General features: G+C 45.5%; 1 protein-coding gene across 2 annotated transcripts in view; it reads right to left on the bottom strand.

Annotated features, from left to right (window-relative positions):
- ADD2 (adducin 2) overlaps positions 1-18078 on the bottom strand; it is a 125712-nt gene that overhangs the window by 39127 nt on the left and 68507 nt on the right. For both annotated transcript variants that reach the window (XM_027554947.1, XM_027554948.1), the window contains exons 3-7: positions 16558-16774; positions 14696-14834; positions 4963-5114; positions 4449-4529; positions 1107-1256 (exon numbers count right to left, since the gene is read on the bottom strand). In XM_027554947.1, coding sequence (XP_027410748.1) covers positions 1107-1256; positions 4449-4529; positions 4963-5114; positions 14696-14834; positions 16558-16740 — 705 coding nt within the window. In that variant the 5' untranslated portion in view covers positions 16741-16774. The remainder of the gene's footprint in view (positions 1-1106; positions 1257-4448; positions 4530-4962; positions 5115-14695; positions 14835-16557; positions 16775-18078) is intronic.

Here is an 18078-nt window from a genome sequence, read left to right as displayed (position 1 = left end):
GCCCCTCTGTCACAGTCGCCCTCTCCTCAGATGGCCCAGTCAAGCTCTGTCTGGGGACAGGCAGCAGTGAAGCAGGGTCCAGGGTCCAGGGGGTGGGTTGGTAGAGACCTTCAGCCTTGGCTGCAGAAACAGCCACGACTCTTCGCAGACAGGGAGGCCCATTGAGAAGCTCCCATTTTTCTAGCAATGGGGCAATGCAAGTGCCAGGGGAGATGATTAAAATCCAGGCTGTAACCACCATGTGCCAACTCTTGGCCTTTATTAAAAGCAAGGAACACGGAGAGATTGGGAGAGCCTCTCACCTTCCTTCAGTCGTCTTGCCCCTCACGCCAGCCCCAGCTCTGCAGAAATGCATACTTGGCACAAATACATCATGTAGCCTTAGTCTAACTTTTGGAAGGTCTGAGTGCTTGTAAACCAGTGTGATGTTGCAGAGAAAAATCAGAAGTCAGTGGCAGGTCTGCTCTGCCCCTGTAGGTGTGTGGCCAGGGGATTGGTAGTTGGGGACTGGGTGTCTGCTGTATTTCCAGGTGCACTGCAGCACCTCAGGTAGACACAGAGAAGTGTCCAGAGACCTCAGGGGACAGCCTGCTCCTTGAAGGTCTTCCCTCTGTTCTCTCCCAGTTCTCTTTGCTCCTGCCCCAGCTCCCAGCCCCCACCCCCACATTGTGAAAAGTGGACACAGTACGGGTTCCCACCATCTGATCTCATAGCAAGATCTGTCCATGCCAGAGCCTGGGCTAGGGGGCAGGTGCCCGGCTGACCTAAGCAGAGGCTCAGAAGGTGGCATCACCCGGACAAGTGGGGCCGGTTTGCGTATGCAGCAGTTGGGGGACAGAGGGGGGGCCGACAGTACACACCTTCACCTTATCTCCCCTCACTGAGACTTCCACAGTCAGAAAAATGAAAGGAGGAGATTCCCACATCGGGTGTCCCTTCTCACCTTGGCCTGAGTTCCAGGGAATCTTTCCAGAACTGCATTAAATGGTGAGTTTTCTCCTAGCTTGGGGGGCTTATGTCTCCCCGTGGGGAGACTCTCAAAGAGAAAGGTGCCATGGGTCTGCTGCCATGGGGGCTGAAATGCTGGCTGCAGAGCTGACACTCACCGCTGCCGTGGCCGGAGTGTGCAGGTGGATGATGCAACGCACGTCGGGTCTGGCAGCGTAGATGGCCGAGTGCAGGCAGAAGCCCGTGGTGTCCACGGGGAAGCAGCTACTGCCCTTCTCCACCACCTCTCCCAGGATGTTCACCTTGATCTGGGCCAGGGTGGGGGTGAGGAGGAAGACAGACTTCTGACCACCGGAAGGCAGAGGCCCCTCACTCCCCTCCCTGCAGGTGGGCCAGGCATATGCCCACCCACCAGCATTCACTCTCCACCACACCACGGGCAATGGATGTGCTTGGTGGCGGGGTGGGGGAAGAGTTCCTGCCCACAGGGTGAGCACACAGGCTGCTGGGAAACAAAGGCAATTTTAATTCAGCACAAAAAATGTGAGAGTTTAGCAAACTTCACTGTGCATGAGGATCACCTGGAGATCCTATCAAAATGCAGATTCGAATTTGGTAGCCAGAACTCAGCCTGGGAGTCTGCATTTCCAAAAAGAAGCCAGTGATACCCCTGCTGCTGGTCCATGGACCACAGTTTGAGTATCAAGGTATAAGGAGAGAGTCATTCACAGAATTCTCTAGGAGCAGATAGGATGTCTTTAATCCCAGTGGAAATAGGAGAGCAGAGAAGCCTTCCCAGAGGAAGCAGCATCTAAACTGAGCCTTTTTCTTTTTTTCCAGCTTATTATTTTGAAAAAATTTAATCACACGCAAAGGTAAAGAGGATAGTATAATGAACATCCATTTACCAGTCACCCAAAAGCTAGGGCTTAACAGACAAATGAGAGAGCAGTCCCTGGTCTTATAATCTGCTTTTGACTCCAAGGGGTTGTGGGTGTTACAGTGAACACACACGCATGCCCATGCATGTGTGTACACACACACACACACACACACACAGCTTCTGGTGGCTGTTGCTGGCCTGGCACACAGCTAAGCCATAGTACTTCCTGCTTAACATAAACAACCTCACAGAAGATCATCATCAGAGAAGACCACTTTTGACTGTGACACAGAAAACAAAAGCCACTCCTTAATCATGTCTAAGCAAAGGCAAAAACAAGTTTGTACAAATGCAAAAATGACCAACACAAGGATCATAAGAGACTACTACAAGCAACTATTAATATATGCCAATAAAATGGACAACCTGGGAGAAATGGACAAATTCATTGAGATGAACACCCTTCTAAGACTGTACCAGGAAGAAACAGGAATATGAACAGGTCAATCACAAGTACTGAAACTGAAACTATGATTAAAGACTTCCAACAAACTAAAGTCCAAGAACAGGTGGCTTCAGGTGTGAATTGTATCAAACATTTAGAGAAGAGTTAATACCTATCTTTCTGAAACTCTTCCAAAATAACCGCAGAGGAACAAACACTGCCAGATTCATTCTATGAGGCCACCATCATCATGATACCAAAACCAGAAAAATATCTCACAAAAAAAGAAAATCACAGATTAATATCACAAATGAATATGAATATAGATGGAAGAATCCTCAACAAAATACTAGCAAACTGAGTCCAACAACACATTAAAAGGACTATACAGACAGAGGATGAGATGGTTGGAGGTATCACCAGTGAAATGGACATGAATTTGGGCAAACTCTGGGAGATAGTGAGGGACAGGCAAGTCTGGTGTGCTGTAGTCCAGGGGGTTGCAAAGAGTTGGATATGACTTGGTGACTGAACAACAACACACCATGATCAAGTGGGATTTATCCCAGGAATACAAGGATGGTTCAATATATGCAAATTAATCAGTATGATACAACACATTAACAAAGTGAAGAATAAAAACCATATGATCATCTCAATAGATGACCAACATTTCCTCCCAGTTGACAGGAGACATTCATCCTAACTGCACCAATAGCAGCTTTGGCCTCATCCTGTGCCCCCCACCCCAGGACTGCCCCTGGGCAGACACTGCGCCTTACAACACCTCCTTGTGTGTGTTAGTGACTCAGTCACGTCTGACTCTTTGTGACCCCATAAACTAGCCCACCAGGCTTCTCTGTCCATGGGATTCTCCAGGCAAGAATACTGGAATGGATTAACAGTCCCTTCTCCACAGGATCTTCCCAACCCAGGGATTGAACCATAGGTTCCTGCATTGCAGGCAGACTCTTTACCACTTGAGCTATAAGGAAGTCCCCATCACCTCCTTCTTAGGTTCCAAATCACTCAACACAACCCTAATCCTGAAACAGGCCCTTCCAGACACCCTTAGGCTGAAAACACCTCCTGCTCCATGAGCAGTCTCCCAGAAGCTGGTAGGTAGTTAATTTAGCCTAACTTATTGACTAGAAGTGTTTGCTGGACATTAGCAGGCTAGATTTTTCCTTTCTAAAAATCATGTCAGCTTTGGCTCTTAAAACTACAGCGCAGGGACAGGCCCCTGAATGCAGCACACAGGGCAGTTCCACAACACACCCACCACATGCAGCCCAGAGGCCCAGGCGGACAAGTGGTACCAGAGCAAGGAACACGCTACTGACAACACCAGTTCCAGCAGAAGCATACGATGGTCAACAACCCTCTCTTACAAAATTCTACTTTAAGTGAATTTTACAGGATGAACATGACTTTCAAGTGGCCTGACCCATGAAAGTGGCAGCCACCCTGCCATCTCAGGAACTTAAACCTGCAAGGCTCTGATGCAGACCCTGGTTTCCATTCAGCCCAGCTCCCCAACCTCCTCGGCCGGGGGGCCCACTCAGACTTCCCTCTCTGGGATGAGCTCTTTCTGCTCTCATGTGTTCCTTATCTCAGCCTTGGATATGTGACCTGTGGTCATGCAAGAATCTCTACAGCGTAACAGGACAGTTACTGTCCCATGCAGTGCCTTTGTCCAGTGAGAAAACAGTCCCCCCTCTTGAGGACAGCTGCAGGGCCATAGGGTGTGTGGGTACTGCCATTGCGCAAATTTGAAAACTCAGCCCTGAAAGGGGACCCAGAAACTCTCTCTCCTAGCACTAGAAGAGCCTTGCATTGCTTTGGGACAAAGCACTGGCTGTTGTTCTAATGTACACCTGAGCCAGGAAGGCTTCCTGACTCCCAGCCTTTGAAGTCCAATCCTGGGCACAGAGGTCTCTAGGCTCATCTTTCCTTCCCTCTCCCTCCTAATGAGTTTGCTGCCTTCACCTCCCATTTGGTCTCTTGGTCACATCATGCTCTGTGCAGAGTTTGTTTTGGTGTCCACATGACTTCTCTCTCCCACCAGATTGCAAACTGCATGAAGGACAAGATGGCAGTGGCTAGCGTGGAGCAAAGATGGTGCTGTCATTTCAACAAGAAATCGGTAGTGAGATGTCACACTGTACTTACCAGGCTGGATGCTGTGACTTCGCTGCAAGAGACTCCCTTAGGGCTGATCAGGAAGTGGTCCTGCTCCTTGCTGACTCTCAGCTGGAGGAAAGACATGTGTTCCCCGTGGTGAGGAGGGAGAGGGGCCATTTCCAATGATACTGTGCTTGAATCACCTTTACCCCTGAATCCACTGCATACAAATCTCCCCCCACCCCAAGACGCTTACTTCCTCCTGACCCATGAGAGATAAAGAAGACTCAGCCTTTATTTGGAGCCAGGGAAATGGAGCTATAAGAGGAATCTCCCAATGGTCAAGGGTGGCCCTAGAAATAGGCTCCAGGAATTCCTGGCTTCTCATCCAGAGAAGTGCCCGCTAGGCAGGTTGTCTATTTCAGGTAGCCACAGTGGCTAGAAACCTTGGAAGAGCTCATGGCCAGCAGTGTCACAGGCACACCAAGGCTCAGGAAGTCTCCCTCTGGGTTTGGTGGGGGCCACAGGCAGAGCCCCACCCAGCCCCGGACGCTGTCCTCACCGTCACGTAGGTGTCGCTCAGCTGGGCCCAGCCATACAGGTCCAGGAGGCGGTAGACACTGCTGATCTTGCACCGCATGAGCCTCTCCCCCTTCGCCAGATTCAGGGAGTCGGCTGTGTGGAGGTCATTGATGGGCGTCATCATGGAGAAGTCTGAAGGGACAGAGGGCAGCTTTCAGGTCAGGAGCTCGCGTCTGCACTCTCCTGCCTTGCCCCCACCCTCTCCAAATTCTCCTGGGCGCTAGCTACATCCATACACGAGACTCCTGTGGGCAGGGAATTCAACATCCTTTGACCCTGACTCCAGAAGAGAAAACCCTCCACAGAATGGATAGTTGTGCCCAATTAAGTTCTCTGGCTCCTTTAGGGAAGAAAGGCATTGCTTTGGATCAAAACCCATGGCCAGATTCAAGGCCACAAATGAAAGGATCTCAGCTCAAGCTGACTATAAACCCTAGAGATGGACATTGAATAAAAGCAAAAATAAATTTCTGAGTGGAAATATGGGTACGTTTTATCAGTTACTTTTAATGAAGAAGTTACTAAGCATTATCCTACTGTTTTAACTAACTTTTTCTCTGATTTGGAAAAGGGCAAACAGAAAGCCAAGTCAACCGGGAGGTAAATTCCTCAACTTTTTCTGACAAGTCATAAACCTCCAGAAGTCAGTGTGGCTGTGGTGGGCTGAAGGGCCGGAGGCTGAGGGTAGACCACTTCTGACCCCCTCTGGACATGCAGTTGCTTGGTTATTTATGGCTCTTTCTGGGAATTTGGTAATATAGAAATGAACCTAGAGAGTTTGATAGTCTTCTACTCAGGGCACCCAAAAGGTCTAGTCAGGCCCATGAACCATGCTGACCACTGCCTGCATGCCTCAGGAAGCCAGAAGAGGGCATCTGAGCCCCAGCCCTCCAATTAATCAGTGTCTAGGAAACAATAAAAGAATCAATAGGAAAGGGTTCTGGCTTAAAATGATGTCTGGGTGGGAGCCTCCTGATGCTGCCTTCCTCAGCTTCCCACTACAAACTTTAATGGATGAAAATGCTCTTCGGAAGTTTCCACCATCACTGCAAACCTCACTGCCACACCACATGATGTATGTACTGTATCAGGTTTGCCGTTAGCTGAAATGATAAGGTCTGTGAATATGAAGGTGGACTGGGAGCATAAAGCAAGCAGAGCAAGCCTCAAACACTCCATGTCAGGAAGATGCCCCCAAAGGGCTTGTGCCCACCAGCGGTGGTATGCCTCTAGGGCATGGGTCCAGTACAGGAAGTTGACAGGGATACATGTGGTCCAAAGACCTGGCTGAACTGGCAAGAAAAACAGCAACAAAATCTCAAAATTAAGGATTTCTATTTCAAGCTGACTAGTGGAGGATCCTTGCCTCCTTTCTAGTTCCCCAGACAAGTATTTGCCCCTGGCAGCAAGAAGGGAGGCACATCAGAAGCATAAGGCCCCCAAGCAAAGCTGGAGATGGGGGAGGCTGTTGTTGGGAGAGGTCTTTGAACCCTTCTTTTAGAAATGACTGTGGAGCCCCCAGAGACGATCAGGAGGCCAGAAGAGGTCTGAAAACACCAGCTATCATGTCCTCTGTGTCCTGTATCCCCTAAGAGTCCCCCTCCCCAACCCTGTAGAGCTTCCCATGAGGACTGTCCACCTACAGGCCCAGAAGAGACCACAGGGCTCCACAGGAGTCCCTGGTCCTCTGTCCTCAGGGTCTTCTTGGAAAGGATGCTTATTCTGATCAGCCTCACCAAGTGAAGATCTAACTGGGCCATTATTTCAAAGTACCTAAGAAAACACAGATGAAAATCCACCAAACTCCCAGAAAGCTACCTACATACTCTACAGGAGAAAAAAAAAAACTCAAGGAAACAAACAAAATCCTAAGGTGAATGGAGCTGGACAAAGAACAACCTCTCTGGGCTTGGACTCACGACACCTGGAATTTTCCTTCTCCACATTCGCTGACTCAGTTACCCTGGCATGCACCAACCAGATTTCCAGACATCCAACTGTTTTCCTGGCAGATGCTGATCAGTAAAGCAATGGAAAGCCCTATTTCTCTTTAAAGAGGAAGAGTGTAAGATCAGTGACATAAAAATGATGAGTAAGAATTTGATAGACATGGGACAAAGAGCAGAAGCCCTGGCATCTAAGCATATAAGTAGATCACTCAACTAGAGCCAGACATCCTGGAATGTGAAGTCAAGTGCGCCTTAGAAAGCATCACTACGAACAAAGCTAATGGAGGTGATGGAACTCCAGTTGAGCTATTTCAAATCCTGAAAGATGATGCTGGGAAAGTGCTGCACTCAATATGCCAGCAAATTGGGAAAACTCAGCAGTGGCCATAGGACTGGAAAAGGTCAGTTTTCATTCCAATCCCAAAGAAAGGCAATGCCAAAGAATGCTCAAACTACCACACAATTGCACTCATCTCACATGCTAGTAAAGTAATGCTCAAAATTCTCCAAGCCAGGCTTTAACAATACGTGAACCGTGAACTTCCTGATGTTCAAGCTGGTTTTAGAAAAGGCAGAGGAACCAGAGATCAAATTGCCAACATCCGCTGGATCATTGAAAAAGCAAGAGAGTTCCAGAAAAACATCTATTTATGCTGTATTGACTATGCCAAAGCCTTTGACTGTGTGGATCACAATAAACTGTGGAAAATTCTGAAAGAGATGAGAATACCAGACCACCTGACCTGCCTCTTGAGAAACCTGTATGCAGGTCAGGAAGCAACAGTTAGAACTGGACATGGAACAACAGACTGGTTCCAAATAGGAAAAGGAGTATGTCAAGGCTGTATATTGTCACCCTGCTTATTTAACTTATATGCAGAGTACATCATGAGAAATGCTGGGCTGGAAGAAGCACAAGCTGGAATCAAGATTGCCAGGAGAAATATCAATAACCTCAGATATGCAGATGACACCACCCTTATGGCAGAAAGTGAAGAGGAACTAAAAAGCCTCTTGATGAAAGTGAAAGAGGAGAGTGAAAATGTTGGTTTAAAGCTCAACATTCAGAAAACGAAGATCATGGCATCTGGTCTCATTACTTCATGGGAAATAGATGGGGAAACAGTAGAAACAGTGTCAGACTTTATTTTTCTGGGCTCCAAAATCACTGCAGATCGTGATTGCAGCCATGAAATTAAAAGAAGCTTACTCCTTGGAAGGAAGGTTATGACCAACCTAGATAGCATATTCAAAAGCAGAGACATTACTTTGCCAACAAAGGTCCGTCTAGTCAAAGCTATGGTTTTCTCAGTAGTCATGTATGGATGTGAGAGTTGGACTGTGAAGAAAGCTGAGCACCGAAGAATTGATCTTTTGAACTGTGGTGTTGGAGAAGACTCTTGAGAGTCCCTTGGACTGCAAGGAGATCCAACCAGTCCATTCTAAAGGAGATCAGTCCTGGATGTTCTTTGGAAGAACTGATGCTAAAGCTGAAACTCCAATACTTTGGCCACCTCATGCGAAGAGTTGACTCATTGGAAAAGACCCTGATGCTGGGAGGGAGTTGGGGCAGGAGGAGAAGGGGACGACAGAGGATGAGATGGCTGGATGGCTTCACCAACTCGTTGGACATGAGTTTGAATGAACTCCGGGAGTTGGTGATGGACAGGGAGGCCTGGCGTGCTGCAATTCATGGGGTCGCAAAGAGTCGGACACAACTGAGTGACTGAACTGAACTGGGCTGAACTGACATAATAGAAGAAAAAATTTTGAGTTCAAAAAAAGACGTGTGTGTGTGTGTGTGTGTGTGTGTGTGTGTATAAACTATAAGGACTTACTGCATTCCATTAAAAGAAAATAACCCACAATTAAATGCTTTCTGACAACATTTCTGAAATGTGAGGGTAAGGGGGAAATTCCACAAGCATTTGAAAAAAAAAAAAAGGTTACCAACAAGGATCCAATAATAGACTGTTTTAGATTTCTCTGTTATAGCAACAGATGCCAAAAGACAATACTATAGGAGATTTACAAAAACAAACACTAAAATAAAGTGACACAAAGCAGGTAAAAATAGACCATCAAAAGTAGCCCAGCCAACTATAAACAAAAAATAAACTGAGGTCATAATATGATCAAAGTAGAAGCCAAGGAAAATAATGCTCTTTTGGACAAAAACAGCCATTTTGTAGGTCATTTTATATGGAGTAAAAGCATAATCCATAATAGCTATAAAATCCATATAGCTATAAAAACATTTATGCATTGAAAAGCATTTTATCAAGGTATACAAAGCAAAAGCTGTCATAAATACAGAGAAATGAACAGAAATCAAATACAGTGGGAGACAACACAACATTAATATTTTATAAAATAAAAAATGGTAAATGAAGACATAAATGAAATACTATGCCCCAGGGATAGAGTCTATATCCATGTATCATTTAAATATGATATTATTAGGCCACAAAAAAAATCTTATAAATCCCCAACACAGACAATAAGTAGGCTACATTTTCTAAACATAATGCAATAAAACTAGACATTATCAATAAACCTTTAAAGAATACAAATTCTACCACTAACAAATGAGAAAGCACACTCCCAGAGGGTGTTTATTTTATTTTAGAATAAAAATAAAGCCAAAACAGCAACTGCAAGCTACCTAGAAATTAACAAGAAAATTCTACATGTCAAAATTTATGAGACAGGATCAAATTTATACTCAGAGAAAAAACTTCATAGCCTTACATATCTTTATTATTGTATTAAATATGAAAATAAATCAAATCCATTTTATTCTATTGTAGAAAAATATAAAGACTAAAATAAACCAAAGAAAAGTTATGGAAAAGAATTGATGAGTATAAAAACAAAATCAATGAATCAGAATACAAGGAAATTAGGAGAACCAATATGTAAATCCAAGAACTGGCTTATGTGAGAAGATCTATGAATAAACTAGTCTCTGGATTTGCCAGTAAGGAGGAAGCAGGAATACATAGCACCAGGAATGAGAATGGGATGTCATATCCACAGCAGAAAGTTTAAATGATAAAAATAATATTGTAAATCACACTAGCAATTTTTAAAGCCATGTGAAATGAATTATTTTATATAAATATGACCAAAATTTACTCAAGAAGCAGCAAAACAAAGTTTTAAAGAACTTTAGATGAAACAGAAAAAAAGATGTTATCCAAATATTTCAGATCTGGATAGCTTCACAAGTGAATAATAAGTCTTCAAAGAGCAGAGACTTCCTACCTAATTTTTTTTGCTCCATTAGGGCAAAGAAGTAGAGAAGGAAATGGCAACCCACTCCAGTATTCTTTCCTGGAGAATCCCATGGACAGGGGAGCCTGGCGGGCTACAGTCCATGGGATCACAAAGAGTCAGACATGACTGAGTGATTGAGCAGCAGCAGGGCAAAGAAGAGGGTGGGGATCACCCTGATTCATCTTAGGAAATTATAGCCTTAATACCAGTACTAAACAAAGGCTGCCCCAAAAGTTAACTGCTTTTCATCATGCGTAACTATGGATGTAAAAATTAATAAAATTCCAGCAAATCAAATCTAGAAGAGTATTTTTTAAAGACTGCATCAAAATCACAAATTATTTATTTCAGGAATGAAAAGAGTTCAATATTCAGAAGTCTGTTAATATAATTCACCTACATCAAGGAAAGAAACATCAATACATACCAAAAATGCATTTTATAAAATTCAATATCCATTTCTGAGAAAAACCCATATTGAACTAGAATACAAAGATATTTCCTCAACATGATAAAGAATAATTATCTCAAACTCTTGTGGTAAAAGAATTACCATTAAAGTCAGAAACAAGGCAAAGATGATTACTCTCTGATCTATTATTAAACATTGTTCTGAGAGTTCTAATGGATGCAATGAGAAAACTGGAAAAATAAACCAAAGGGTAAAATGTTGAAGAATGCAAAATGACTATGTGATTTCTTTCTATATACAAAACCCAAAAGAATTCATTGAGAAGATATAGAATTTAAGAGCTCAATAAGGGGTTAGTATATATATATATATATATATATAAAACTCCAATGATATATAATATATATATATAATTCCAATGATATATATATAAATGTATATAATGTATATAAACATAATATACATAAATACACACACATTTATATATATAACTCCAGTGAGTTCCCTAGGTGACAGCTATAACCAGGAAAAGATCTGAATGGAGAATCACTGAAAATGACAAATTACATAAAATTTCCAGAATAAACTTAACAAGAAATTATTAAGTGTCAATGTATGTCAAAAACCACCACAATATTATAATTATCCTCCTATTAAAATAAATAAATTTTTTAAAAAAGAAATTAGCAAGCACTACATAAAATCAGGAAAGGACTATGTCAAGGCTGTATATTGTCACCCTGCTTATTTACCTCATATGCAGAGTACATCATGAGAAATTCTGGACTGGATGAAGCACAAGCTGGAATCAAGATTGCCAGGAGAAATGTCAATAACCTCAGATATGCAGATGACACCACCCTTATGGCAGAAAGTAAAGAAGAACTAAAGAACCTCTTGATGAAAGTGCAAGTGGAGAGTGAAAAAGTTGGCTTAAAGCTCAACATTCAGAAAACTAAGATCATGGCATCCAGTCTCATCACTTCATGGCAAATAGATGGGGAAACAATGGAAACAGTGAGAGACTATTTTTGGGGGGCTCCAAAATCACTGCAGATGGTGACTGCAGCCATGAAATTAAAAGATGCTTGCTCCTTGGAAGAAAACCTATGACCAACCTAGACAGCATATTCAAAAGCAGAGACATTACTTTGCCAACAAAGGTCCGTCTAGTCAAAGCTATGATTTTTCCAGTGGTCATGTATGGATGTGAAAGTTGGACTATAAAGAAAGCTGAGCGCCGAAGAATTGATGCTTTTGAACTGTGGTGTTGGAGGAGACTCTTGAGAGTCCCTTGGACTGCAAGGAGATCCAACCAGTCCATCCTAAAGGCAATCAGTCCTGAATATTCACTGGAAGGACTAATGCTGAAGCTGAAGCTCCACTCTTTTGGCCACCTGATGCGAAGAACTGACTCATTTGAAAAGATTCTGATGCTAGGAAAGATTAAAAGCGGGAGGAGAAGGAGACAACAGAGCATGAGATGGTTGGATGGCATCACCGGCTCGATGGACATGAGTTCAAGTAAGCTCCGAGAGTTGGTGATGGACAGGGAATCCTGGTATGCTTCAGTCCATGGGGTCGCAAAGAGTTGGACACAACTGAACAACTGAACTGAACTGAACATAAAAATAGCTACTATCTTTTCTGATGGACATTAAAGAATTAAATAATCGAAGACATATCATTTCCGAAAAGATTTAAAATTCATTTATGCAGGTATTTTGTAAGCACCTGTTACATGCCAGCTACTTTTGTAAGTTCAGGATACTACTCTAACAGTGAACGAAACAACAAATATCCTTTCCCCAATGGAGCTTACATTCTAATATAAATTTGAACATTTATAAAGTCTCCACCAAATTAATCTATTCATTTAATGCAACCCCATTCAAAATCCCAGAAGGAATTTTTTTGAGGTGAATAAAGAGACTTGACAAAATACTTCTAAAGTTATTTTAAAGAATCGACTTGTATGATGGCTGAGAAAAATTGCAAATGAATAATTAAAAGTATTTTATTGAATGATAAAATATAGGGAAGCTGTTTCTAAGCAACAATCAAAAGCAGACAACACAAAAGAAAATAGTAACAGATTCAACTCCATGGAAATTATTCTACAACACAAAAATATCATGAAAAAATTAAAAAGCAAAGGAGACACTGGAAAAAATCTGCAGTGTTTTTGATTGGGAGTAGAGAAATAGCCTTACTTTATGAAGATTTTTAAATCTGTAAAAAAAAGAATATGCATGCTCAGTTGTGTCTGACTCTTTGCCACCCCACGAACTATAGTCCATTAGGCTCCTCTGTCCACAGGATAGTCCAGGCAAGAATACTGGAGTGGGTTGCCATTTCCTCCTCCAGAGGATCTTCCCAATCCAGGGATCGAACCCTCATCCGCTGTGTCTCCTGTATTGCAGGCAGATTCTTTACTGCTGAGTCACCAGAAAAGCCCAAGAAAAGAATTGCAAGTAAAAAACTGGCAAAGGGTACGACAGGCAATTTACTACTGATCCGTAGCCTGTTACCACATTTCACTCTGATGATACGATAGGTCATAAATGGTACTTTGTGTTTTGGTGTGCTTTTATTTGATTACTAATAAGATTGAATATTTTCGTATGCATATTGGGCATATTGGGTTTTCTTTTTGTCATGCCCAATATGTATACAAAAATATTCAATCTTATTAGTAATCAAATAAAAGCACACCAAAACACAAAGTACCATTTATCACTTATCATATCATCAGGATGAAACATGGTAACAGACTACAGATCAGGGTGGAGGAAATGGGCACTCTTGCATTTCTGGTAGCAATGTAAATTCGTTCCATCTTTCTCCAGGGTAATTTGGCATTATGCATGACAATCTTTAAAAGATGCATAGAATTCAATCTAACAATTCAACTTCTAGCAATTTTTCTTAAGAAAATAGTCATGGATTTAATCACAGATTTATTGACAAGGATGTTTCTTGAATTGTCATTCACAATAGTAAAAAGTTGGGAATGACCTAAAAGTCCAAAAATCGGAAACTGATTAAAATAAACTATGGCATATTCAACCATGCATAGAATAGCATACATCTACCAAAAAGTATGTTATATAACCATATTTCTTATATGAAAAATTAGTCAAGATACAATAAGGATATAAATGTGCATGTATAATGTGATTGCATTTTTTGCATAGTCTCCATGTATTAAGAAAAAAAGGCTGGAAGGACACACACCAAAACATTGATAATAAGAATTTCTCCGTTGTAAGGACTCAGTTCAGTGATTTTTAATTCCCTTTCTTGATTATTTTCCTAATTTTCAACCATAATCCTGTATTTATTTTATTGAAGGAAGTATTTTCCAATGTTTGTTTCTTAAAGATTGTGGGCAGAGCTTCAGAGCCAAGGAAGATGGGTTTGTACCTAGCCTTGGCTGCTCTTGGCCCTTGTCTATGGAGTCAGGTTGACCTGTCCAGTGGCGCATGGAGACACCAGCTCCAAAGGCCTCCTTGCGTCCCCTCCCAACTCCATCTCCAAAGGAGTGACTCCAGGGGACTGAGGAAAGAGCCACCTGAGAGCCGGATGCTAGGAGGACACAAGGATTTTCTTAGGTTCTGTACCCAACGCCAGAGCGACAGGGAGCCGAATTCTCACTCTCCACTGTCCACTCCCAGGCCTCAGGCAGAGGCCACGTAAGATTCTTGGGTTGCAAAGCTCTTCCCTTTATGCTAATCCCCTTATGAGGGGTGAGGGTGGTGGGGTCATACCTAGGCTGCCCTGCCTCTCTGCAGTGACACTGGGTTATACTACCCCCTCCCCCAGCAGACCACCCCCTGCCCTCCTAGTTCTGGCATCAGGGATCATTCTCCGTGGGCCTTTACATCACAGCAGCATTAGAAGCAGAGCCAGGTACTTCTTTCCCTGCTGCCCAGATCCCCCAGGTCTGCTAAGGCAGCTGTACCACTCACTTCGTAGCCTGGCAACCGAGCTGCTTATTACTGTGCCTTCCCCCCACCACCCCCCCACTTCCTCCACCTCTGCTCCTGGCAGCTCCCCAGTTCCCCACATACTCATGGAAGATGTTGGGAAGACTGCGTGGGAGGTGCTGGCCATGAAGTCCGCGATCTGCCGCAGGGCCCAGATGTTGGAGGAGTTGTTCCCCTTCTTCATCTGCTCTTGGATGAGGCCTTCCAGCTCCTCCCTGAAAGACTGAAGCAGGCCCCCGAGGCGTCCTCCCAGTGTGTCTCAAGCACGAGGGATACTGATGGCCCCTCTTCCAAGTGCCCACCTGTGGCCCCTGGGTCAGCTAGATCAGAGCCACATATCTGGGACCTCAGGAGCCTCCCAAAACTGCTGTGTGGGGAGCAACAAGGAGATGCTGGGAATGGATTCTATTCCCTTTGCCCTGGGGGGAAACTCCAGGCAATATATACTCCAGAATCCAGGTCTTTCTGATGTCTTAGTGATAGCCTAGACCCCTCCCCACCCCCATCAGACATAGCAGGACTTCACTTTAGTAATTAAAAGACATTTTAAAAAGCAGAATTGAATGAAAAAGTATGCCATCTTCCCTGTCATTAGTCAGGCTGATGGCTCTTCTGGGCCTCAGTTTCCTTATGAGGAGTGGGGATGGTGGGGCCTATACAGAAGGAGTTGATGACTTCAGAGGTCACTTTTGATATCCTGCTACTCTGAGCCTGGCTTTGCAGACCATCAGGCCATGGATAGGGCATGCCAGCCCATCAGGTGACACTCAGGAGGAAATAGGGAGCCACTTAGGTGTTGAGGAATCTACAAAAAAGGACAGAAGCAGCATGACTGCCTCTTGGCCCCGTCTCCTGCCTGAGAATAGTCCCATCCTTCAGGTTCCCAAGCTTGGGTTGGTGCTAACTCTGCCTCCGCTCCTACCACACAACAGCCACCCCTTCTGGTCTCACACAGGGATTCTGTCATCCCAATGCATTATCCTCCAGACCCCCCAGCTCACTGTCACCTGTCACCAAGACCTGGGGTGCATCCTCCTTAGCATTCACTGCGTGCTCTCAGCCGGGTTACACACAGCCCACTGCATGCCCTGGCTCTCCAATACCTAGGTAGGGACTGGGGCAGAGCCCATCCTGGCCAGTACCTGGAGATGCCACTCCACCCTGGGCTTACCAACACTTAGGATCACGTACTGTTTCCTGAGGCCCACCCAGCTCTACTCCCTGAGAGACCTATTGCCTCTGTTCCCACTGCTCTTCCTCCCTAGGAGGGCCTGCATCATGGTCCTGCTTCCCTGGTCCAGTAGACCCACCCTCCATCCTTCTCAACACACCATCTGAGAAAGAGCACTGTATCCATGCCAGGCAGGTGCCAACTGACCTCAAGACTCTGGCCAGGGCTGGGTGACCCTGACTTGCCCCTCTGCTCTCTATTCCCCGCCTCCTGGGGCTTTCAGGCGCACTTCACTCCTGCCTTGGTATGTCAAAGCCTTATTTGCCAGGACAGAGTTCTTGGCGGTGTGCAGAAAAAGGAGCCCCAGACCTCCCACGTGGCACCTCTCGCTGGGCCCTGGTTTACCCGAATTGTTAAGAATTTTCGGTGAAGAGGGACAGGAAGACTGGAAAGTGAGGCTCAGAAGGGGCACGAGGAACTGAAGTAGGGCTCCTGCTTCTCAGATCCACCTTCCCCACCAGGGAGTCAAACACAAGCCATAAGCTGCACATAAGCCAGGATTTGCCATCCGCCAGCGACTAGGGAGATACTCAAACACCCACACAGCCAGAGCATCTTGCTCAGAGCTGAAAACTGCTCCGTCTCTGAGCAAGCGGAAGAGGAGCAATTTCTCTTTCGGGTTCACCGGGTGCATCAGCGTCCTCCGCACCCCTTCCCCGCCCTCCTCTGGCCTCCTTCCTCCTCCCCCGCCCGCGGGGGTCAGACCCCCACTCACCGGGCTCTGCAGGATCATGGTGACGCGCTTCTTCTGCTCCATCAGGTTGAAGTCCTGCCGCAGGTCGGCCGCGCGGCTGCGAAGGCGCAGGTACTCGGGGTCGTCCTCAGAGAAGCGGTCGAAGTACTGCTGCCCCTGCGCGGGCGGCGGGGAGGCGGCCTCGGGGACGGTCTCTTCACTCATCGTCCTCGTGGGTTTGCAGTCCTCTCCTGGACCCCTGCCGAGAAGAAAGGAGGGTGCTCCCAGTCGGGGTGCACGCTTCCTAGGCCGGAGGGCTTGGAAGGGGGGTGGGGGGCGGCGGGTAGTGGGAATGAGGCTATTTCCAGGAGAGCGTGAGCCGGGAGGCGGGTTGGCAGGCAGGGCGCCGCGGCTGCCGGCCTGTAGGGGGCGCTGATGCATCGTCCGACTAAGTGAAGGTCTGTCTGTCACTGGCTCCGGCTCGCCAGCCCTTCCCTGCCTGACCCACGGGGCTTGGTTCAGGTAGACTGGTCCCCCAGTGCGACCTCGACCTGCAAAGCTTTGGGGGCATTTTGTGCTGCTTATCCACACAGTGTAAAGCTATTCACTGCAAGTTCGTACTTGATCTAAAATGTAAGCCCTCTAAGAAGCCTCCTAAAAAACATGCGGTGGGAAATCCACGAAACTGAAAAGAGAACGGGTAGCTTCTAACAGGCTGAGCGCTGCTTCCCACCCCCCGCACCCCCAACTTCGACTTTGCTCCCGCCTCGGGAAAAGATTTATTGTGAATCTGTTTCTGTAAAACGTGTCTCACTGGAGAATCATTTCTTATCATGAATTGAAAAGAGGTGTGCAGTTTTTTGTTAGTGGAAAATGAGTTTCTCTAAACCCCAGTAAATGAATATTGAGAAATAGTGAAACAGTGAACACTGATTGAATGGCACCATATGCCCGGCTGCCCAGAGGCCTGAGTATCTAGACCTGGAGCGAGAACTAGGGCCGTCCTTGGAAGGTTGGGCTGCGAACGAGTCACTTATTTTTTCCACTCAAGCAGGCTTTTAAAAATGCCTGAATGGTGAGTGAATGAATGTCCTTATGGCCATATTGGAGTCCTGCTGAAGAAGCAGGCTGCTGCTCAGCCTTGGCTTCCCAGCTGTGGGACTGTGGCCACCAGTCTCCCTTTGTGTCAGTGCTGCTAGGCCCTCAAGTCTGGGTTATCATGCTCCTTCAACATCCGGAGGGTGTGGGGGCTTACAGAGCCTCAGCCTTCTCCCAGGTGGCTGAGCCCCTTCTCAGCAAAAGAAGGCAAGTGCCTTGACTGAACAGTGACTAGTTTTTGAAGGCAAATAGGAAGATACCAACGAAAGTGCTTTATCTGAGCTCAAGGTACTTGGCTTTCATCCTTAATCTGCCCCTCCTTCCCTTTGCCTCTGGGGACTCCCTTCCAGAAGGAGGTGGAACTGCCATTGTTCTCTCAAAGCAGCTCCTGGCCTCCCCAGACCAGATCTGCTCTGCCCTCTAGGCTCATCCTGTTAGACAAAGCCTTAGCTTTCATTCCAGTCA

The sequence above is a fragment of the Bos indicus x Bos taurus genome, chromosome 11, assembly GCF_003369695.1.
Source record: "Bos indicus x Bos taurus breed Angus x Brahman F1 hybrid chromosome 11, Bos_hybrid_MaternalHap_v2.0, whole genome shotgun sequence".
Lineage (NCBI taxonomy): Eukaryota > Metazoa > Chordata > Mammalia > Artiodactyla > Bovidae > Bos > Bos indicus x Bos taurus.
The sequence above is the reverse complement of the archived record's forward strand: the minus strand, read 5'-3'. Positions and strand labels throughout refer to the sequence as shown.